We start from the raw sequence: 23,836 nt of genomic DNA, 5'->3' as shown, positions 1-23,836 counted from the left end.
TTATTGGTTGTCATGCAGCTCATCAGAAAGTGTCATGTTTCCTCAAGCCCTATAAACAGTTTTAAACTTATAGTGAACACTGTAATTGCTTGTACAGTGTTCATTGTGAAAAGTTTGTTAGTGAAGCTGTTCTTGAGAGAAATCACTATCAGGCATGACAAACTTTATATTCAAATTTGTACAAGTGTGAAGGAAATTTCATACTACAAATGCCATGCTTGTACCCACTGGAGAGCTGTGGACTAAGCTAGGGTTATTGTAGCAGCAGATCACACCTTTGCTCTCCTGTGTGTCAGTGCTGGTTACAGTGGCTACACAATCAGACCTTTTCACATCAGGCCTGTTGCACCTGTGGTTAATTGTGACCTTCCCTGTCTCAGGTGGAGCAGGCTATTTAATGTCTGATCTGGCAGTGGTCTGTGCTCTTATAGAGTTTTCCATGGTTCCCCTATTTCCTACTTTGCGTTGGCTTTAGATTTCCAACCTCGACTTTCTTTCCCGATTGCCCCCTTGCTGGCTGTGTTCTTTGTGTACCTGGATGTGAACCCAGCTGTGTTCCCGGATTACTTTCCTGGAGTGCGTTTCCCTTGCTGGTCTGCTTCCATGTTTCCCGCTGCCTGCTCGTTTTGCCTTGCACTTGGGTTCTTCCCTCGAACCTCTGACCTCTGCATACTTCCACGAGCAGTGACTGTTACAACAAATCCACGGAAATCAAAGTTTTGGCCATAGATAGATTACAACCCAACGTGATGCTTTGCCCACTGCTGTCTGTACATCTCAGGGGTTTCGTGAAACCTGTCCTGCTAATAGTTGAAGTGATCAATAAACAAAACTGAAGTATAAAAAAAAGTGATGTAAATCTTAATCAGGTGTGGCACTTTCTAACAAACATTACATCATAAGTCAATCAAAATGGTTTATTAGTCAACACAGCATTTTAACCCAAAGATTTTAAACTATCGTGTATAATTTGACATTATTTCTCCTTTGTTAAGAAAAGAATTTTGAGTAATGGAATCCAATGAATAAAAACCTATATTTGTAAATTAATATCCAATAAAATATTAACCCAGCAAAATGTAACTACATTTCCCAGCCATTTGATTTTTTATCTGAAAGTGCAAGCTGAACTATAAGGTCAAAATATTGTCAGATATGACTGAAAAGATAACAGGGGGAATTCTATTCATTGTAATTGGACAGGATATTTTGAGAGCTACAGCACTTTCTGATGTTCAGAATTTTTCATCTTTTCCCCAAACGGACACATTGGACCACTGAAAAAAAAATCCTTGGCACTAAATAGAAACCCAGCACAGTATATTACATCCTGTCATTTTATTGTGGGATATTCAGATAAGGGTTTAATTATACTGTTGTTCATGGAATTTACACTCATTATCACTAGACATACAATGGAAGTTTGTCTTCATTCTGTCTAACTTATTGTCTACTCTGAGTGACTAATACACAACACATTTGTGTACTTCCCTTTCTTGTGACATTTACATGGTGAAAAATGACACGACCTTCAGAAGAAACCCAAAGAACTCCTCTTTCACACAACTATCAGATTAGATTGTGCCATGTCATTTCTGCTTCACAATTGGAACAGGGACTCTCCATCACCAGATACATCATTTTTCATTAAAACTCACATTCATTGTAAAAAAGGGGGATGAATGCATTTTTTCCCTACATTGTCACATACCCCTTAATGTGTTTGCTTTAGATATGTGATGAAAACAAGCACAGGCTACGGACAACCACCCTGTGTTCTTTGTACAGTACCTCTTTAAGCGCAATTACCCAGTTCTAATCATAAGTATCTAAGGGTTTGTTAATTTTAAATCAAACATAAAAGATGTGCTGACATTGCTCTCTGAACAGTCCATCTTCTTAACCTTTCACTAATTCAGTGTCATTTTCCTCTGATGTGGTGTCATCACTCAGTAGTAGCCTAGGAAGTCCTAACAAAAGGAGATAAATCAGCTGGCCTTAACCTCAAGGTATTTTATCAGCTTCATGCTGTATAAATATTCCTCAAGATTTTAAATTTTGAATAGAGAGCATTGACATTTTGCTAATAGACTGCTGTGTGTGTAGGTTATTGAAAGAAAAAAAAAACCTGTCAGGTTAATTGTACTCATCCTGTCAAGAAACCATCTGGTAGAATAGGAGGATCCTCATGTGTAACCGTGAATCCCACAGAATGCAGAGTGGCACAGGGACAATCCAAAAGACAAAATCCAGGGGCTAGGTCAGTTAGGGAGGCAATGAGTCCAGTAACAAGAGAAATCCAAAAGACTATCCAAACACAAAATCCAAAAGGTGTGGTCAAAAAGCAGGAGCAAAGATTTGGTACCAGGAGAGCAGTCAAAAGACTTAGAGAAACACACAAGAGAATACTACTGGAGGACTCTCAATAGCAAGCATGGGTCAGTGTGTGAGGGAACTTTAAATACTGAAAGGAAAGGGATGTGGTTGGATTATTGATACAGGAGTGAGAATGTGTGGAATCTAGTGCATGTGGGAATGTGATGGCTTCAATTAGGAATGAGATTGTGAAACAGTGGGTTTGGGAATGCAACACTGTTTGTGAGGGAGAGTGTGGGGCGTGACAGAAATGGAATGGTGTTTGTGAGGGAGAGTGTGGGGCGTGGGTTTATGAGAAGTTTGTCAAACTTACAAGATTTCTTTGAACAATTATCAGTGGTCATTCAGCAGATACCAGTACACAATAAAACTACTTCATGTTTTAAGCTTTGATAAGGTTCCTTATAAAAAGAAAGGCCGTAAACTCTGAGTGCTTCAAAGCTGACGTATTTACTTGGCATTTCTTTTTTTCACCATTTACGCTCAGAGCATGTGGGACGCACTGTTTGCACAGCGGTTAAGGAACAGAAAATACTTTTTTTATTTTCACTGGAATTGGAAGAGGACAAACCCCCTGAGCACAAGCAATACTACTTGAACATAGTGATCAACAAGGTGAAACTTTGAGCTCATTTAACAAAACGAGAAATGTGAGCTGAAAGGCCTCCTCTCATTTGTTTTTCCATTATTATTTTCCATTATTAGGGAAAACAAGTTCCAAGTTCATGTCAAAGTAAAATGTGTGCCACACAGAGCCCTGAGTGTACAGTAGGTCCTTTGGACTGGTTAGATAAAAAGACCAAGTTCAAAGGCTGGGACTGAGCTTTTTGTTCTGGTTTACCAGCGTATGTTTTGCTACAGCCCTGACAGGGTCACCCATGCAGTCTTCTCCTCCCTGTCGAACATGAAAATCAGCTATCATGCAGCTCTTCTCTGCAGGAACTCCATACAGCAAGGAATTCAACAATCCCAGAAGGCCAGGCCTCTCCTGTGTAGTGCTGAATTGTCCTCCTGCTGTGGGACAATTCAACACTATACAGGAACCAAGGGGGTGACATCACAACCTCAGCATCAAATGAGCTGTGTTAGACATGGGACCCTCACTGAAGATCCATACTGTACTTCTCTATTGGTCTTCTTCCTCTAGGCTCCAAGACTGATTTGGAGTAAAGGATGTGAGAGATTATTACTTCAGGCTATTCTGTCTATATCATGTTTCCACCTGTCACATCATTTCTTAAAATGAATGAGCTGCTCTATATTGCATAACTACCTTACATTTGATCTCTTTTGCTTTCTGCAACATACTGCTACTAGCGTGAATTCCAAACAATCCTGACCTGATATTAACTATTTGCTGTGGTGATGCTTGAATTTCTACTGAAATACACAGCTTTAATGAAACCCTTATAAATAGTGAAACATTATAAGACTGACACCACAGAATGCCTTAGAAGAACACTAAAAAAAATTGTGGGTGCTGTATATTACATTTGTGTGTCATATGTTTATGCTTACTCTTGTGGAGGGAGCTTATTTTTCTTGACGGGTATTAAACTCTGTCAAGTATCAGTGTTGCCAAAAGGCAAGTTCCTACTTGAAACAGGAAAATGCAGTTTGAGAATAAGAAAAACACCAAGTAGGAAAGATGAACTTGTTGTGAAGAGCAAGCAATGTTTTGTGGTTTTATTTTATTGGAATTTGTTTTTTCCTTGTTTGTATTATGTAATCTGCAAGCTACAACAACAAAAATCCTTTGACAGTTTTTTGTGAAGTTCATAAAGAGTGAAGCTTTTCCTCAGAAGGAAAGAAAGCTTTAAGAAGTGTTCCTTAACTAGTTTAATTAAATAATTTCTTATTTACTTATTCTACATTATATTATTGCTTATGACACTTAATACTAAGGATTCTAAAAAGGTAAGAAAGGTTATTTCTCTGATGAATATGTAGAAGAATAACCTACCTAATGTTAGTCATTTATTACTGCTTTTTAAGATTTTGTGTTTATTAATGTCTAGTAAGGAAAAGTCACATAATTCTTAGTACTTCAAGCCAAAACCTAATCTAATCCTAATGAAGCATTTATTAAATTATAAAAAATTAATTATCAAAAATTACGTTTCCTCTATTTTTATGTTTTATCTTAAAAAGTAAATAATCCCTTATTGTGTGGATTAACCAGGACAATTTATATTGCAATTTATACAGTATACATTATATATAATTGAACTTCTCTCAAAATTCAATATACTGTATTTTTAAAGTTCTGTATTTTCCTCAAAATAAAAACCTGCCTTCCAAGAGCATTTATCTTGTATATAAGCAGAACCATTCATGAATATGAACAAAAATATTAAGGTTCTATGGCTGGATACTTGTGCTCACTTGATAAATATACAGTGAGTGGATGTTTTTCCAAATGATTGTATAACCCATCTTAAAGAAAGTAAAAAGGAAAGTGCATCACTTTTTGTCATGGTTCATTTCCACTTGAGAATGTCTTTGATCAGTTGATAACATAGGTGTCTGTGACTTTGCCACACACTCTAAAGCTTTGTTTCTACCCTCATAATTTCCAAACTGCTTGTATCACATTCAGTGAAAACATGTCACTATGATAACAATTTAAATTAAACATAAATTTATATCGTTACTATACTTGTATTTTGTGCAAACTTTACCTTAGTTTTGGCTCAATTCAAGAACTTATAATGAATGAAATTTGTTCTTCATTTGATGACTTCATATTTTACACCAGATGCAAAGATCTTATCCAAGCTAAATATGCAGACAGACACCAAAAATGCAGTTCAATTTAAATTATTTTATTAATTTAAATATTAAAATAGATTATTTAACACATTAAGACAATTCACAGCGGAAACAATATAATTAGCTTATATGACAGATCAATATCCATAATATCCCTTTTAATATAAAAGAAGACAAACATGTTATTAATACAATTATAATGTATGTTTTTTACTGGCCAGCAGAAAAATGGCAGTGTTATTGTTAGTCCGTTGTGGTGTTCCACCTTAGACAAAATTAGTTATTTCTGACGTTGGCTTGAAGCAGGGTGCCAAATATCTTGTCCCAGTGTGTAAAATAAGGCGCGTAGTTGGATTTGAACTTCAAGTGATGGAGGTCGTGATGAGGTGCTCCACCAAACAGTCCAAATGGCACAAGTCTATGCGTAGCCCAAGGAAAGTCGTAGCCACAGTGGTCCTCCACAGACAGCCATATGTTCACAACAAAGAAGAGCATCTCAGTAAGAGGATGACAGTCCAGCATCATAGGACTGATAGCAGCAAAAAAACCCAAGGAAAGGGTCTCCCACGCTCCGGAGTGCTCAGCAGTCAGTGCAAAGGTGGAGGTATACTTGTGGTGCACCTTGTGGAAGGTTTTGTACAGCCATGGAACTTTGTGGTGAATTAAATGCCAGATAAAGTACTGGAAATCAAAGAGCAGCAGGCACGCAACAATGTCCAGGATCACTCTGATCAGCCCAGGAGCCTCCAGAGGGTAGAAGACTGGTTTCCAGTACCAGTGTAAGACAGTCAATGGGAAAATGAAGACAATGTGGTTGTACACAGTCTGCATGATGCAGGTCCCTGCCATTTCCCATGTAACCTGAGTATTTGGCTGAATCTTGTATTTTCTGATGAAAGCTGCCTTGGAAGAGAGGATATCCAGAATCACAAATGGCAGACAGAATCCCATGTAGACGATGAAGGAAAACAGGGCTGGAAAGAAAGGAGATTTAAGATAGGCATCCTGTGCCCGCACAAAGTCCCAGACGTTCTGCAAAATCAAAGTGTCCTGCATCTTTGCTGCAATCTGGCTCTGTTAGCACAGAGCACAGGATTCTTATTGTGAATGCAGTCGCCACGCCTCCTCCCTCCTATACGTCACAGAACATCATGAGAAACAGGGCATGTCTGGGGTTTTCCCTCGGATAAGGGAAACCAACAGAGGTAGTAAGATAAAGAACTTTTAACTGTTGGTAATGCCATATTCTATTTTAAGATGTTGAAAGTTCTGAAGTTGAAAGTTTGAAGATTACGGTCAAAGTTTCCTTAGTATTATGAAACAATTTATGACTGGTTTATTTTCTCTGCTTTAACCAATTACCTCACATTTAAGAGGATTTGAATATCTTGTAATTTTTTACAATACATTACAAGCTTTTATCCTCTTATTGTCAATATGCGTTTTGTATTAATGTCATCCTCAACCTACATATCAGTCAGGCGATTTATTTATATTTATTAGGATGACTTTGTATGGTGACCATCATTCCAAACAAAGTAGCGTTAAAACAGGAGAGTTAATCAATTCCAAAAAGAACACACAAAGTAAAACAAATCTCAAAATCATGTAATTAAAATCTTTCAAAATGGACTTACTTAAATAATGTCAAGAAGACAATGGCTATTTCTTTTTGTGTATCAGCGCTGAATGCTAATAATACACACGTAGTAGATTCACAGAAACAGTTACTCTGTTGAAAGCTTTTACACATGACTATAAAAAAAATGAAAAACAAAAATTGTGGAAAGTTTAGATTAATAAAAACAAATCTAGGCTAACAACATTTTCCATACTGTTTCACTTCAGACTTTTCTTCTCATATACTGTATTCCACAGATATTTATAAAAATGCAAATCACTAATTATAAATTGCTAAAAGGGACATATTCTACTTGTTACTCACTAAAATTACTTAAGAAAGGAAGATATTTTTATTAAGTCCACATCTTAATCTACATTAAATCTTTCATGTCCCATGAACACTAAAAGGATACCAAAATACCGGTCCTGTAGCTCCAAATATTAAAAATAGCTCCAAAAAATAAAGACTAAAATTAAGGAAAACAAGAATATAGTTAAAAAGGCCATCAAAATACAGTGTTTTCAGCTCGGTTAACCTAATGAATAAAGAAAACCCCAATCTTTAAGATTTTACAGAATATAAAACACAGACCTAAAGAACAATGCACACTCAACACTAAGGTGCATGATCTCCAGAAAGAAACTTACCATAAATATGTGCTCCAAGTGAGCAGATCATTCAAATATTCAGCTATAGTATATTTTAAAATATACCTTAATGTGTTGGTAAAGGTATACTAGTCTATAAAGATAAAATTAGTTGGTGTAAGTAGAAATGATAAACCTCTTCTACACCAAATACAAGTCAGAGACATTCCTTTTCGTTTATTATTTTGCATCTCTCAACTCTGAAGATTATTCCTCCTATTTGGGGGATTCTGATATCCTCCTCCTGATGCCCAGGCAACTATTCTGTGCCGAAAACACCATAATTACCACTCAAAGCTTTCTTTAAAAACCCTGCTTCTCAAGGAATCACAATACCTGGTGATGAAAAGGTTTTCGTTTAAAAAGACTTATATCTAGAGCGCCATCTAGAGGTCAAAGAATAACATTACGTTGATGTAAAGTTTAAAGCTACTGTAGATCCGTTTTTGTATCCAATTAACATTCCTTAATCAGAAAACTGGTCCGGTGAGAATCGGAGTTCCTGGTGAGAATCACGGTAATCTGAAGCCTATTTTAGCGAACATGGCACACACACAGGTACAATTTAGAGTTATCGATTAAGACTTTGGGAAGTGGAAAAAAATTGGAGTACCTGGAGCAAAAACATGCAAAGACGCGAACTCCATACACCCCGAAAAAATGTAAACACCACACTACCTTAAGAAAAAAAAATGAAAAATTCACACTACCTGGAGAACAACATGCAAACGTGCTAACTCCGGAATACCTGAAGAAAAAAAAAAATGAAAACTCTACACTACCTGGAGAAACAAACATGAAACATTCGCATTACCTGGAGAAAAACATGCAAACATGTAAACACACTACCTAGACAAAAATAATGCAAACGCGCAAACACCACACTAGCCGGAGAAATAAACATGCAAACTCCAAACTACCGTAAGCAAAAAATCATGCATACTCCAACCTACCTTAAGCAAAAAATCAAGCATACTCCAACCTACCTCAAGAAAAACGCGTAAACAGTGTTAAGGCACGACGGTGAAGAATGGATTGGATTCCAGGACACAAAAGCTGTAATGTGGCAGTCCTAACCACTATGTCAATGCTATTTAATTAGGCCCAAAATTGTATATTAAATATTTTTACATTTACTGTTATGTGCATCTCTATTTAAATGTCTTATGCAAAAAGAACAAGTAGACGATTAAATCGTTTTCTAAATTAAATCGAAAAGTAGTCTTGTCGCTTTCGCCATATCAGTGAGAGTTGTTCTGTGACTGTGGAAACGAATCAGGCCTCACTGACACCTAATGTATGTTCCATCCAGGTGGGTGCTGCACATTGGTGGTGGTGGTGGAGGGGAGTCCCCATTACCTGTAAAGCGCTTTGAGTGGGGTGTCCAGAAAAGCGCTATATAAGTGTAAGCAATTATTATTATTGTAACGCAACGGGGGCTCCGGCGGGCGCCCTTGCCGCATTAGGTCGGCCCCATCCCGACTCCCGCGTCTCTCTGCAGTGACCCAGCCCCGTGAGCTAAAGAGAGATCTCTCTACAGCCCAGTAACTGTAGTCCTGCTATCACAGGGAAGGGCGGTGACGTCACCTGCTCTGGTACGCCGGCTCTTACACAGTGCCTGTCGGCCGTAAGCGTTACATTATTATTATTATTATTATTATTATTATTATTATTATTATACAGTAGCTGTAGGAACCTTCGCCCTCCTGGAGAATTTCAGCTCCATTTCTCACGAGTAAAGGGGTGACGTGTGTTTCAATTAAAACTTGCACCGGGGCCGTCATTTCATTTCTTTATTCAGAACACTGTGCTTGGATGATCATCGCGCCAAAAAGACGAGAAACGAGCCAAAAAACTAATCATGTATGACAATGTATATCCCCCCCACAAAAAAAAATTAAATACCAACAGAATTCAATAGGAAGAACATTGGTAAAGTCTATAGCAATCGCATTTGTGAAATTAGTACACATTACGTACCCAGGAGATGCCAAAGGGAGATTCTGCACAGAGCTGATACATTTATTTCACAGGACTTAGATGGATGTCAGGTTTTCAACACGATCATTTCGCCAAGTATTCACTTATACAGTAGATCTGAATACTTCTTTAAAATTGTATTGCAATCCATCCGTTTCAGCCCATTAGAGAGAACTTTGCTCAACGTTATCACGCCTTTTTGTTACCTGTGGTTCCTGTGGTGTAACGCGTTTTTGTTCAAGATGTGTTGTGAATTAATTTATATCCATCTCTCAGATTGTTCCTCTTAACGAGTAGATATTGAAAGCAACGATTTATTGATCATTCGAAAATAAGAAATGGCTGGTTGATTTGGTTACACGGCATTACACTGTATTTACAAGGGACATTTAATAATTCAGCAAGCAAATTTTTATATCTGCTATATTAATAATGTCGACATTCTGTTTATACACTATGTAAATAATGAGCAACAGCGATTTACTGTACACGTACTGTATTTTTAAATGTTAGTGCAGACATGTCTACAGCGTATACTCATTCTTCCGGTGATAAAGCCCAGCTCAGATCAACGCACTTAGGGGCGCTACTATATGAGATTCCGTACCAGAGCACATTTTTCTTGAGCATGAATTTAGTTTAGAATATATACAGTACTCCGTCGATTTGAATAATTGTTTTATTTCAAGCATTGGACTTTAAAGCGGGTGCAGTACCTGCTAGAAAGCAAGAGATAGGGCGTGTTTTCAATTTCTTATGACGACGTCGAGCTTGGGAAACAGAAACAGTTTATTAACTTGAGAAATGGAAACTACTGGATGGAGTTTCTGTTTCGTTTCTCTGGGTGTAAGAAGCTGGAAATCAGCAATCGGTAACCGCTAGTTCACAAGCTGCACTTGTCGACACTATGAGGTAAATTAATTAATTTTGAAAATTTCTGTAAATAGAGGTATACAGTATATGCCATTCGTATGAATGACGCGAATACGAAGAATTGTTGGCGTTTTCCTGAATTCAATCAGAATATTCACATTTAATACTGCGCAGTCCCTATTCATTCGCAGTCGCGCTGATTTGAGATGGATTATAATATTCGTGTTGAGCGAATACTTGACTAAAACCTTTGTTACAAAGTTTATTTTGGGTTTTCTTTCAGCAGCATAACCGACAATGATACTTCATGCACACCACTATGCTAATTGTATATGACTATCCTGCTGTACTAATAACCAGATGTTTTAAGCTTTTTCCGAGTATTACCATTTTCAGTGTGCGTTATTGACTAACAAGAAATGAAGCGTGGAAAGTCATAAATTAGACACCGTAACATACAGTATATACTGTTTATATATATATCAGGTATGTATGTATGATCTTTTTTAGTAATACACTTGTAATATACACACTACATTTTCTTATCGCTAATAGCAGCATTTTATGTCTTTAAAAGCCAGGGCAGCGTTGATTGGTGAACCATTGCACTGAAGAAAAGCCATCCCTTAATGCCCGAAAGCATAAGCATTTTAACACTAGTTTGCAATAATCCAAGTAAAGATTATTTTAGTTAAAACAGGTTAAGAGACACTGTATTATCAGCATATAAATACACACATGTACTGTACTGTATATAAAATTGCAGTCATCAATTATTTCATACCTACTGTAGGTCAATACCAGTCTTTACAGACTACCTCAGGCAGATAGGTTAACATGCAAAAGAAACATGATTACCTAAATATGTGGTTTAATAAATTATTGAGTATATAACTATCTTGTTGCATTTAATATGTACAAAATAATATGTAAATTGAGCAAACCTTTTCATCAGCAAACGTTTTGTCCTGCAATCTGATATGGTGGTATTAAAGTTTCTTTTTCTCTTCCAGTGCCCCACAGAACCAAGAACTGGAAGTCACACTGAAGACACTTGAGTGCCACTTCACATGGGGAATAGAGAAAGGCGATGTGAAAGATCTGGATAACATCCCGGAAAAGCTCTTGGACAGAATAAAATTCTGTCACCGTCGGTATCATCCCACTTTCTTTAATGTGCTGGCATTCATTAGTCAGACAACAGGGAAGAGTGAAACTGGTCTTGAATTCCTTAACAAGGCTGAAAGAGTTTTAAGGGAGGAGAAGTCATTCTCAGAGGCTGACTTACTGGTTACTTATGCTAACTTTGCCTGGATATACTACCACATTGGCAAACTAACTGAAGTCAGCACTTATTTTGGCAAACTGGAAAACATATGCAAGGGTATCCCACAGTCATCAAAGTATTCAGCCAATGTGCCCAGAGTTTATGGAGAAAAGGGTTGGACATTTCTAAAACTTGGGTCCAGATTCTATCAAAGCTCTAAAGAAAGTTTCCAAAAAGCTCTGCATGGCGATCCAGAGAATGTGTCATTTAACATGGGGTATGCAGTCGTTCTCTATAGACTTGAGGGAATGATGGGGAAAAGAGTGAATCCAGAGACAAGTGATGCAGTGCGTCAGTTAAAAAAGGTCTTACAATTAGAGCCTTGTGATTCGGAGGCCATGGTGCTCTTGGCCCTTAAGCTTCAACACGTCAAGAAAGAAGATTCTTGGAAACTCATCAAACAAGCTCTCAGGCTGACTCCTGATGTGCCTCAGATTACAAGGTACGTGGCAAAGTATTTCAGAGCAGAAGGATGCATTGACCAGTCCCTAGCAATCCTTAAAAAGGCAATAGAGCTGGCCCCCCATTCATCCTTTCTGCATCACCAGATTGGCCTTTGTTACAAACAGCAGCTCGCTCTCATGTTTCAAGCCCAGAAAGGTGCAAAACGCATCCCTGTGACTGAAAAAAGAGCCAAGGCCGTGGAGTGCATCCAGTACTTCAAAAGAGCAGTAGAACTGAAGCCTTCCAATATACATGCTAATATTAACCTGGCAGAGGCCTATGGAGAGAACCGTCAAATAGAAGATGCAGAAAAAGTCTATGTTAGCTTGCTGGAAGACCAGAGTCTCTGCAACTCTGACAGGCAGCACTGTCACACCAGCTATGGGTTGTTTCTGATGTACAAGAAAAAATCAGAGCCTGGCGCAATAAACCAGTTCAAAGCCGCATATCAGTTCCGAATGCAGACATCAGACAGAAGGCAGGCTGGCAAAAAGCTGAAACAAATTGCAGAAAGGCAGCTCAAATGCAAGGAGAAGGTCAGTGAGGCCTTTGAAATTCTGGCGTTTTTGTGCACCGAGGATAAAGAGGAGAAGAAAGCTATGGAGTACACAGCAAGAGCAAGGCATTTTGCAGCAGGCAGTGCTGACCAGCTCAGTGCTGAATTCAGCGAAAGAATGAAACTGAAGTAGATTGAAGACAGCAACAAAATAAAGAATGCATTTCATTTTTTTTTCTTTACTGGTGTCAGATCTATGGTGGAAAGGAAACCAAGATGAAAAGCAGATGCCTTTTTAACAGATAAACGATTTGAAAATTGTTTGAAATCAAAAGCATTGAAAGTGTGTAATTAATCTCTTAAACATGTTTAGACTTTCAGATAAAATAAAATGTATACATTGATTCATTAGAGAAATACACTTTAAGTAACCATGAATGACCTTGTTTAATATAAAGATGCTGTTACATAAGGAAATGTACTATGTATACACAATGAGTTATGTGAAATATAGTGCACATTAAAATCTTATAAACACAATGTGCGCCTAAGTAAACCGCAAGCAATATTTTATACTATGCTGTCTTTTTTGTAGTTAAGCAAGAATTAACATCAAAAGTGCAACCTTAACAAATTATTGTATAACAAATCATGTATGGTTATAAATACACAGTTAAACCACTCTTTATATTTATGTAGTTAAAACTTTAAATCCCTTTGTTAAATCTTCTTGTATCTGCTGAAAAAGCTATGAACACCATCTTGCTGAAAACTTGCTTTTCTTCTCTTGGTCTGCAATGAGGAAGAAGACCAAGACACGGACGTGTCAGAGATCTAGTTAATTATATTGCCGTTTGCAAAATGTTGTTCTTTCTACCATTGAGGAATAGCAATATCAAGCATGTAATGCACTGTATGGTCTTGTGATTCTAAGAAGCAAAGCATTTGTTAAGGATGTAAATAAAGACTTCAACATAATTTGAATGGACTTTAGATATTTAAGAAATGTGTCTGCATGGGAGAGTACACTAATTACATTATTTCAGTATTTTAATAATACAATAATTACATTATTTTAATTACATGCATCAATGACGTTATTTTAGTAGTTTGGTCAAATCCTAATAAATGTAACGTAGAGGCAGACATATTGAAAGTTTATTTGCCATAACTCATGTGGCAGAGGCTAAAGATCCTCCATTTACTTTCATGAAGGATGAGCCAGGTGAACATGGAGTAGATATTTGGAATAAAATATTGTTCTGCGCACTGTCAATTTTTTCCATGGATGCAGTCTTATTGCCTTGCATTTTATTTTTGTTTCAATGCCCACTCCTTATTTTTGCTGTGGATCATACTGTATTTTGCACATGACACAAATCTAGAGACTTTATATAGCTACATGGAGGTAAGTTCAAACAAAACCATCAGATTGATATGACTATGAAGCCTGAGCTTGGTAGTACCAACCACGACATCAGGCACACTCAGCGGACAACTTACTTGCACATTGCAGTATTTCTCCAAGAGCATTTGCATGGAGCATTGGAGAATATCAGAAGATGGCACTAGATAACCTGAAATTAATTAGACATGTGACTAAAGGAGAAGGGCTATTTTGGGGAAAAAAAGACATCTGGTGAAAAAATAATATATTATATATATATAAACAATATTCAAACTAATAATAATAATAATAATAATAATAATTGCTCACACTTATATAGCGCTTTTCCGGACACTCCACTCAAAGCGCTTTACAGGTAATGGGGACTCTCCTCCACCACCACCAATGTGCAGCACCCACCTGGATGATGCGACAGCAGCCATAGTGCGCCAGAACGCTCACCACACATCAGCTATCAGGAGGAGAGCAGAGTAATGAAGCCAATTCATAGATGGGGATTATTAGGAGGCCATGATTGGTAAGGGCCAATGGGAAATTTGGACAGGAAGCCGGGGTTACACCCCTACTCTTTTCGAGAAACACCCCGGGATTTTTAATGACCACAGAGAGTCAGGACCTCAGTTTTACGTCTCATCCGAAGGACGACCCCTGTTGACGGTATAGTGTCCCCGTCACTATACTGGGGCATTAGGACCTGCATATACCGCAGGGTGAGCGCCCTCTGCTGGCCCCACTAACACCTCTTCCAGCAGCAACCTTAGATTTTCCCAGGCTTAGCTTCAGTGGGCTGCCAGTTATCAGTTGCAGGGTGATATGGCTGCTGGCTAGAACTAGAAGAATCCTCTCAGCAGCAGCACACATTTTAGCCTTTTAAGCTGTGCATTCAGCACTGAAATTCCTGGTGAAACAAAAAACACCAGAGTGCCAGAGAACAATTGTATAGAGAAAACGATAGCATCCAGAGGACCAACGAATAATTTAGTGTATTCTTTAAAATTTCTCATCTCAAAATAGACTTCTATACCAATCAACAAAGTGTGATGCAATTATAAGTAATCTATTGGGCTGTTGTTTTTATCCACAACTTACATGTGTATTCACCATCGTGACTCTGTAATGGATAAAGTTGTTAGAAAATGGATGGATGGGTATATAACTTTCGAGAAATGTTGATGTCAGGAATGTTTATAATTTGCTGGGACAAATTTACAACTAGCTTGACTGTCATCATCCCTTCCTAATATTAGTTGACAACTTCCATTTGGTGCAACATAAAATGTGAAGGAACTGATGAAAAGTATCTAAAACCAAATCCTCAAAAAGCTCATTCCTGATGACAAAGCTCTCTTGATCTAAGCGAGCACTTGCTCCTGCGTGTGTGTAGTATTCCACAAATATGTCACTTTGCTCACCATCTTCTTGTCTTTCGTTGGTTTGTCCAGAATTGATTTTTATTTTCAGATTCTGCACGTTAGGTAACATTCCTCTGTTTGTTGTATTTGTTTCATTTTAATTTAAGACCTAATATATTTCCTAATATATTTAATAAAAGCACATAGTGATTTGTACTTAAAATGTTAAAAATAAACACTGTCAATGTGAGAATTCATTCTTCTAGCAAAGAGTGGTCACCCCCTAGTGGTCAATGGTTGTTTTTTTATTTCCCGTCTAGATATGATTGTTGATCTTGCGTTTTTTTGTTTAACATCTGTATCGTGTAAATTTAAGTTTCGTTTTCATTGGGTAAGGGTTTGCCACAGACACACTTTCACTTTCTGCAACCGAAACTGTGTCAACCCAAGTCTTCATTATGGCGTAAGTATTATTAAATATTATATATACAATATATACACATATTCATTACACATATATTCTAATACACATTTTGTATATACCACAATTGTATTTTAAACCTAATTTACCTCATTGTGGTGTATGCTATCCCCTTCTGCAGAAATGCTTGTGCTAGAGATGCTCTTAACTTATCTGCTTCCTGTCAAAAGTCAGTATTTCATTTGTAGCCCTGAAAAAATATTTAAATATTAATGGAGGTAGATTGTATTCTACAGTATTTTTTAATACAAAAACCCATTGCCTAGCCTAGTATTTCACATCATACTGTATAAAGTGATTTACAGCCTACTTTTCTTTTTAGCTTAATCATTGCCATTTAAGATCTGTTGATATCCCGAAAGACACTGTACTTTCACTGGAGTGTCACTTTCCATGGGACCTCAGAAGGGAAGCCACTGACCTAGAAGATCTTGAAGATATGCTTCATGAAGTTGGTAGAGTGGTTTTCTCATACAGTGTACAAGAATAGATAAAGCTTCATCATTCAAGTTTTTTTTAATCTCTTAACTTTGAGCTCTGATGAAAATTATTTGCAAACCAAAGTCATTCTGTCAGAGTGTTGCTGCTCCTCATTGGCAATGGAGCTTGTGAGGGATGTGTGTGACTGGTTTCTTACCTGTCATGGACTCTCTCTAGTACTTTTCTTATTTTTTGGAAGTAAAGGTTTTCATTAAATAATTTCTTTCCAGAATGTGTGTGACATCGTGATTACAGATGGATGAACTGACTCTGCTGACTCTGCTACAGTATTATATCTATATGTCTAAGAGCTTGCTTGCAATTCTTAATAAAGTGCGAAATGGTGGTTAGTGACAGAAATACGTAAACAAACTAAGAAATAATTGCAAACAATAATGATGATGTATTCCAAGGCTGCTCCATATCCAGTCTTTATCATAATCTTTTCCCCTTGTAAAAATGTAAATTACCCACTGCAATCTGATAATCTGACAGTGCCTAAAGATCCATCTAAATGTATAAATAGCATTCAAGTGGAACTTTTACACTTATAACTATGCAGTTTGTAAATCAAAAAATATTAGAGCCAACCTCATGTCATAAAATATGAACTTTTCTATCCCAGCTGCCATGTGACTCACAACAGTGGTTACAATCAAATAAGTTTAATTAGTTTCAGGGTTTTACACCAGAAAGATTAGTCATGACTATGGCAGCCAGATTGTAACAGTACAGCTACCATTTGTGCCTAGTGTTATTTTTTTCGTTGCTTTATTGAGATTAACAAGACATTTCAGAACACTTGTTGTACTGGGATTTTTTATCCAATTGTACATTAACTGTGCATTTATTTTAGTGACATGTGTGTGCAGGCGTGTTCTTGCATGCTTCCTCTGGCTGGCTGTGCCTCAAAGACACTCACAGAGTCATGAACCAGAGGACACAGATGGAAAAGAAACAGAAGAGTATTTAAACCTCAGAAAAGTAAGCACATCTTTACCTAAAGGGTCAGTGAGAGTAAGAAACAAGCTGTGCAGCCATGTTGGTGAAGTCAGTACCTTGGTTAGTAGTTAGTTAACTGACACTTCTGCCTACCTCCCTCTCCAACAGGACCCTACCACTGACTACCAAAAGGAAGTATCCACCATCACCCTTCTTATCAGCAGAAAGGAGCTCCCCCAGGAGGCGAACCAGCTCATCATAGAGGTATCTCAATTTTACCTCCTCCCCAAAATCCACAAACCGGACACCCCTGGACACCCCATCGTATCAGCATGCAACTGTCTGACTACTTACATCTCGGCCTTTCTCGACAGCCTCATGAGACCGCTGGTTGAAGGTCTCCCCTCATACATCAAAGACACCAACCACGTGCTCCAACATTTTAATAATTTCCAATTTCAGGGCCCCGAATGCTACATTTTTACCATGGACATCACATCTCTTTACACCGCCATTCCCCATAATGATGGCCTTACAGCCCCCAAGCACACGCTGGACAAACGCATACTGCTTGATCCACCCACCCACACCCTTGTACGCCTTGCAGAACTGGTCCTCATACTGAATGCATTCTAATTTTTTTACCAACAGGTGAGTGGAGTTGCCATGGGCACCAGAATGGGACCCAGCTATGCCAATATTTTTGGCGGTTGGGTAGAAGAACACTTCTTTGCTTCCTACACTGGCTATGTTCCTGACCTCTACAAGTGATACATTGATGACTGCGTCGGTGCTGCCACATGCTCCAACGACCAGTTTGAATGCTTTCTGCATCATTTCACCAGCTTCCACTCGTCCCTCAAACACGGTTAACATATCTTCCACTACTCTTCTGTTTCTAGACATCAACTTCTCCATCAACTACCCCCAACTCTCCACTTCGGTTTATTACAAACCCACGGATTCACACAGCTGTCTCCTGTATAGATCATTTCACCCCAAACACACTAAAAACTCTCTTCCTTTTCCACAGTTCCTACGGCTACAACGATTATGCAGCAACATCAACTTCCAGAACCAACCCCTCAAAATGTACTCCTTTTTCATCAACAGGATACCCCAGCAGTGTTATTGACAGAGCCCTTGCCCGAGCCAAAAACACCCCTCGGAGCACCAACTCAATCAGGAACTCCCGCCGTAACAACCGCATTCCTTTGGTGCTTCCCTACCACCCCAACACACTTCCTATCCCCAGGACTACTAACGACAACTCTTCCATCCTACAGGATTATCCCTCCATTGGGGCCCTCTTTTCTGACCCCCCGATCATCTCATATTGCCGACCACCTAATCTGTGCAACCTTCTTGTTCACAGCTCCCTTGACCGCCCTCAGCAACCATCCACACCAGACACTTTCATTTACAACAGAGCTCGCTGTATCACCTGCAAGTACACATCTAACACCACACTCATTCAAGGCCCCTCAGGACAATTCCGGATCACCCAGATGGCTTCTTATACCTCCAGCAACCTTATTTACTGTACCTCTTGCAGTAAAGGCCCAGCCATCTACATTGGAGAAACAGGAAGGAGACTTGGAGACCACTTCAGAGAACATGTTAGGGCTGTGAAGATTAAAGATCTCTCCAAGCCCATTGTTTCTCATTTTACCTCTGATGACCATGACCCCTCTAATCTCTCCATCTGTGTTCTCAAAGACTGTTTTCCTAACTCAGACAACAGATAGACTACAGAAACCAAAATTTTCCTGCAGCTAGGATCACACCTTCCCCCTTCTCTTAATGACAGACTACAGATGCAGCCATTCAAAATGGGTGAGGTATTTCGTGGCAAACCCCGGTGGGCGTGTCGCGGTATCACGCGGTATCACGCGGTGTCACGTAACATTTGACGCTCTGCCGGAAACTATCCGGCGTCGCTTTGTAAAACCGCCAGGGGGAGCTTAACCTCTCATGTACAGCATTTGAGCCTTTAATTTTGAACTGTGTATTACAGCATGTTAATCACCAGTCATTAAAATGTTGGTATATTTTATGAAAGCAAGATTGCTCAGTTGGACAAAAGTACACAACCTACCTTTATCAGAAATATGTAATAATAATAATAATAATTGCTTACACTTATATAGCGCTTTTCTGGACACTCCACTCAAAGCGCTTTACAGGTAATGGGGACTCCCCTCCACCACCACCAATCTGTGCATCAAAGTGTGCATGATGTATGCATCAAAGCCTTTACTGAAGATATTACTAATAGTATTGATAATGGATGACTTTGGACAAGCTGTATACTCAAAGTATAATTTCTTTAGCACATTTGTACAAGCACTTGGAATCTGTCCAAGCCATACTTTGTGAGGCATTTTGTTTTACTTCAACGGGCATAAAAACTTCCTTGCTTTTAACAGGGCGTTTCATAATTTCTAACTACAAAAATGATTTAAAATGCGACACTTATCATTCAACTAGAGCTTTAAGTATCACAAGGATCCTCAAGAGCACAGCAAAGAGTGTATTAAAAGACAGTTGTATTTATCAACGCTTTCTTTTCCGTATACCAGATTTTATGGAACCACTTCAGAGGGGTGTCAGCCAGTCAGATTCCAGGAATCGGCACTTTAAAGGAAAAATACACACCGGTATTCCATTTCTCCCTAACGATTTTAAGCATCGAAGTATTTAACTAGCATGTGAAATAGCGTGTGAAAAAGTGGTAGTTTTAAGCTTTTCTGCTAATATAATATGGAATCGCGTATCTAAAGAATTGAATAACGGTATGATTATATTCGTGTGCTGCGACAGGGCTGTGTAGGGCTGTTTCGCCTGCCTGTTCATGCGAGCTGTCTTGTAGTCTACTGGTCTAGGTGCGTGACTAACAACTGGCAGGTTGTGTGTTCGAATCCAGCTGGTGCTGGATGGACTTTTCTTTTAACAAACATTTCTTCGAAAAAATAGAATAGCGATATTATGGACAATCAATTGACTTTTATATTTCAAAATATCGCAACATGATCGATTCTAAGTCATTTTTGATAACAATGAATAGTCACCTTCTTCCTTTTAAAAGCTAGCAAGACAGGTTTCGATTCACATTAGCTGGCGAGCCTTGTTAAAAAAACGAATGATAATGTAACATGCCACTGTTTGTTCATGAACAAAGTTATACTGAGATTTCCTTAGATACGCGATTAAAAAATAAATAAATAAAAATTTGAATCTCCTGCGGAACACATTCCATAAGAATCACCGGTTTTACAGTATATATCGCCTTTAAAGGTGGCCTCTCAAAATGCTTTACGGGATAAAAACAACCAGAACAGCAGCAACAACAATATTGTATTTCATTGCACTTTGAAAACCAAGTAATAACTTAACTTAGTACGTGCAAACGTTTCGTATGTTGCTGTCGTGAATGCCTGCGTACCCATAAGTATCTTATTTGCCTTGAGTCCTGTCTACAGTATATTTGTCCCCCTACCCCCCTCTCTCCCTCAATTCAATTCAAGGTGTTTTATTTGCATGACAGATGGGTACAAGCAGTGTTGGGAATGTATACTTTGATATTTACACCCGGCGCGGCACCGAGGGAGCGTCTGCATTTATAACTTAGTTTTTAAAATTAGTCAAGCAATATGAAGCATCTCCTTTTACTTTGAAGTCCCTTAAATACATTGAGCACAGCTTTCTCACCACTTAAGATTGCTTTTCGATACCATCCTTACACAAAGCAGAAACTTTCCGATGACTCACAGTACAAGTGGAAAGATTACAGATTTTAATCGTCTTTAATTTTATTACATTATACGTTTTAGGAACGTTTCATCTAAACAAACACCACAAAACTATTTTCGATTGTATTTCTGTTATGTTACACCTGCAGTAGTTCACTGTTTTAAATACATCGAATTAAGAAAGTTATGTGTAGCACTTTAGATCTTTTTTTCGGAATCAGGGAAAATCTGATCATGTTTCTCTATAACAATAATAAAAAACTTTATTTTACATTTCGCCTTTAAAAGTGTTCCGCCGGGGATTCAAAAAAAATATTTTAAATAGGCTGATAAAGCTTAGGCTACTGTAACTGTATTCTAGCCTGTATTACAACAGAACATTGGACAATGCAACGTAAATTGCAAAAATGCACTTGGAATCTGTCCAAGCCCTCCTACAAAAATTATTTAAACTGCGACACTGATCATTCATCTCTAAATAAACTTTATTTTATATAGCGTTTTAAGCGAATAGGTAATTAGATTGCTCATAAACCTAATCGCTTTTTCTACATAAACACAGCGTGATTGCTCTCTGAAAATGCTTTTCCTTTATATTTACAGTAGGTACTGTTAAACCAACAGCGTACTGTTAAACCAACGCATTAGCATGTTAAAGCGATTCTATTGAGGGAGTAGCCCAGCTACCACTTAACACTGTACTTCCTACTTTGAATACCTGTGAGACCGGTTTAATTCGTCACAGCCAGCACTCCAGGAGAGAGGGGTTGAGTAGGCGAGATTTCCAGCGAAAGACACCTCCCCCTCAAAAACCCAGTAAGCAGTAATGCTTTAAGTTGAAAATCGAGGTAGATTTTGAGGATGATAAAGAGGGTAAACTGGGATGGGAGGAGGGTTTGGTTTTGCATAAGGGGCAGAAGATTTCCCTTGTAAGGATGGTATCGAAAAGCAATCTTAAGTGGTGAGAAAGCTGTGCTCAATGTATTTAAGGGACTTCAAAGTAAAAGGAGATGCTTCATATTGCTTGACTAATTTTAAAAACTAAGTTATAAATGCAGACGCTCCCTCGGTGCGCTGCTCTGGTATGCCGGCTCTTACACAGTGCCTGTCGGCAGTAAGCGTTACAATATACATACCCAACACTGCTTGTACCCATCTGTCATGCAAATAAAACACCTTGAATTGAATTGAATTCACACACGTTGCAGTATGCTCCTATTCTTTTTATGCTCAGCTACTAAGATTTCCCTTCAGTGGTAAAATTAGATATGAATATTCAATACTTAAATGGGCACAGTTAAGACATTAAATATACATATACATACTGTATACAGTACAGTTTGCATACGGTAATATGTTTATGTTCCTAAATCAATCTCTTTTATGAGCATGTGAAAGGCATGGTGAATCACTGTACTTTGCATGATTGGAAACAAATGCGTGATTGCGAAATGCTCTGGTGTTACTTTTACAAAGACGGTCAATGAAAAAAAGAATGTTGACCAGGGCAATACTTTGAGTTTACACTTACAGTACAGCTTGTCCAAGGTCATTCATTATTAATACTATTAGTAATATGAAGACAGTACGTACAGTTATAATTCAAACGGAATTAAAAACTACACATCCCAGTTACCATGGTGGTGCTTGTGATCATTGCGTTTAACCAACGAAACAGGGCGAAAAATCAGTTACTTGACTTTGGGGCAGAGTTTCGAAAGCTTAACCTATCAGCAACAAAGCGAAATTTACACGATAGGCTACCTCAAACTGTCAGTTACACGACTTTTAAGTCCCTTAAATACATTGAGCACAGCTTTCTCACCACTTAAGATTGCTTTTGATACCATCCTTACAAGGGAAACACACTCCATAGGAATCAGCGCTTTTATACAGTATATCGCCTTTAAACACATATATTTAAACACGCGTTTACGATTTAAATCAAAACGCGATTCAAATCAATATAAATGTATATTTTGTAACGCATAGGTGACTATTCATTGTTATTAAAAAGACTTAAATTCGATCATTTCGTGATATTTAGAAATATAAATTTGTTTGGTGCGAGTGAGGTTTTATTTAATCTCTGATTTTCTGCATTCATTGGAGGTTTCATTTCACACCTCTCTACACCTACTGTATTCTGACTTCACACCTCTTGACTGGCCTCTCTTTCTGTCCCCTTCTCCCACCTCTCACTCCTCCTCTCTCCCAGCCTTTGTTCTCCCGCTACATTACCTTTGCTTACTGCCTTGTCTTTCTCACACCTGAAGAAGGCTCCACGGCCGAAACGTTGTGTTTTCTTTCTTCTTTTTTTCAGCATGGAATTAACCTATTATATGTATAATAATATGAGTATAGTATAGATCTGCGTGCATTTCCTGTGTCAAAGTTTCCTTGTTGCTAGGTTTGGGTGTGGTTTGAGTGCATCTTATTACCACTGTATAAATGGTAGCTTATCAGATAGCTGAACTGAGACAGCCTTTCAGTTGATCAGTTTTGTTTTCTTAACAATCTAAAACTGGCACAGGAAATAGAAAGTGAGCAGCACATTTGTTATTGCTTTCTATTTTACTCAATTTATTCTGGATGAAGTCATTTAAGATATCAAAATTGACATCTTGTTTTTTAAAAGTTTTAATGAAAATAGTTTTTAACTGGCCTTGATTTAATAATAGTCCACAGTATCTATTTGCAAATTGGGTATGCAGCAATGTTTTTCCAACTGTTAAATAAAGTCTTGCACGTATATTATTAGTAGTACTGTATATACTGTACTGTATAGCCCATCACAGGCAGGTACAAACAGACACAAAAACACATACGAGGGCCATTTTTTAAATGAATAAATCAGAAGCCAATTAACATAAGTGAGTGTC

General features: G+C 38.1%; 2 protein-coding genes and 2 long non-coding RNA genes across 5 annotated transcripts; 2 read left to right on the top strand and 2 right to left on the bottom strand.

The window, feature by feature from the left end:
* Positions 1–5,289: 5,289 nt before the first annotated feature.
* Positions 5,290–6,805, bottom strand: ch25h (cholesterol 25-hydroxylase). The gene has a single exon (XM_015346553.2). The coding sequence runs from the start codon at positions 6,202–6,204 to the stop codon at positions 5,425–5,427; it is 780 nt and encodes a 259-aa protein (XP_015202039.1). The 5' UTR covers positions 6,205–6,805; the 3' UTR covers positions 5,290–5,424.
* A 2,963-nt stretch (positions 6,806–9,768) lies between these two features.
* On the top strand, positions 9,769–13,517 carry ifit9 (interferon-induced protein with tetratricopeptide repeats 9). Its single transcript, XM_006630469.3, has 2 exons — positions 9,769–10,311; positions 11,286–13,517. Exons 1-2 carry the CDS (start codon positions 10,307–10,309, stop codon positions 12,730–12,732), a joined length of 1,452 nt encoding a protein of 483 aa, XP_006630532.1. The 5' UTR covers positions 9,769–10,306; the 3' UTR covers positions 12,733–13,517.
* A 42-nt stretch (positions 13,518–13,559) lies between these two features.
* On the bottom strand, positions 13,560–23,347 carry LOC138238405 (uncharacterized). Of its 2 annotated transcripts, none has more exons than XR_011189416.1 (3): positions 23,196–23,347; positions 15,870–15,970; positions 13,560–14,116 (listed from the first exon to the last, which is right to left on the bottom strand). It is a non-coding gene; the product is annotated as an uncharacterized lncRNA (long non-coding RNA). The 2 variants fall into 2 exon arrangements; XR_011189417.1 differs by lacking the exon at positions 13,560–14,116 and adding an exon at positions 14,257–14,398.
* On the top strand, positions 17,092–19,157 carry LOC138238171 (uncharacterized). Its single transcript, XR_011189312.1, has 3 exons — positions 17,092–17,244; positions 17,371–17,466; positions 17,854–19,157. It is a non-coding gene; the product is annotated as an uncharacterized lncRNA (long non-coding RNA).
* Positions 23,348–23,836: the final 489 nt, after the last annotated feature.

The sequence above is a fragment of the Lepisosteus oculatus genome, chromosome 4, assembly GCF_040954835.1.
Source record: "Lepisosteus oculatus isolate fLepOcu1 chromosome 4, fLepOcu1.hap2, whole genome shotgun sequence".
In the NCBI taxonomy this organism is placed as follows: domain Eukaryota; kingdom Metazoa; phylum Chordata; class Actinopteri; order Semionotiformes; family Lepisosteidae; genus Lepisosteus; species Lepisosteus oculatus.
This window is presented reverse-complemented; position numbering and strand designations above follow the sequence as displayed.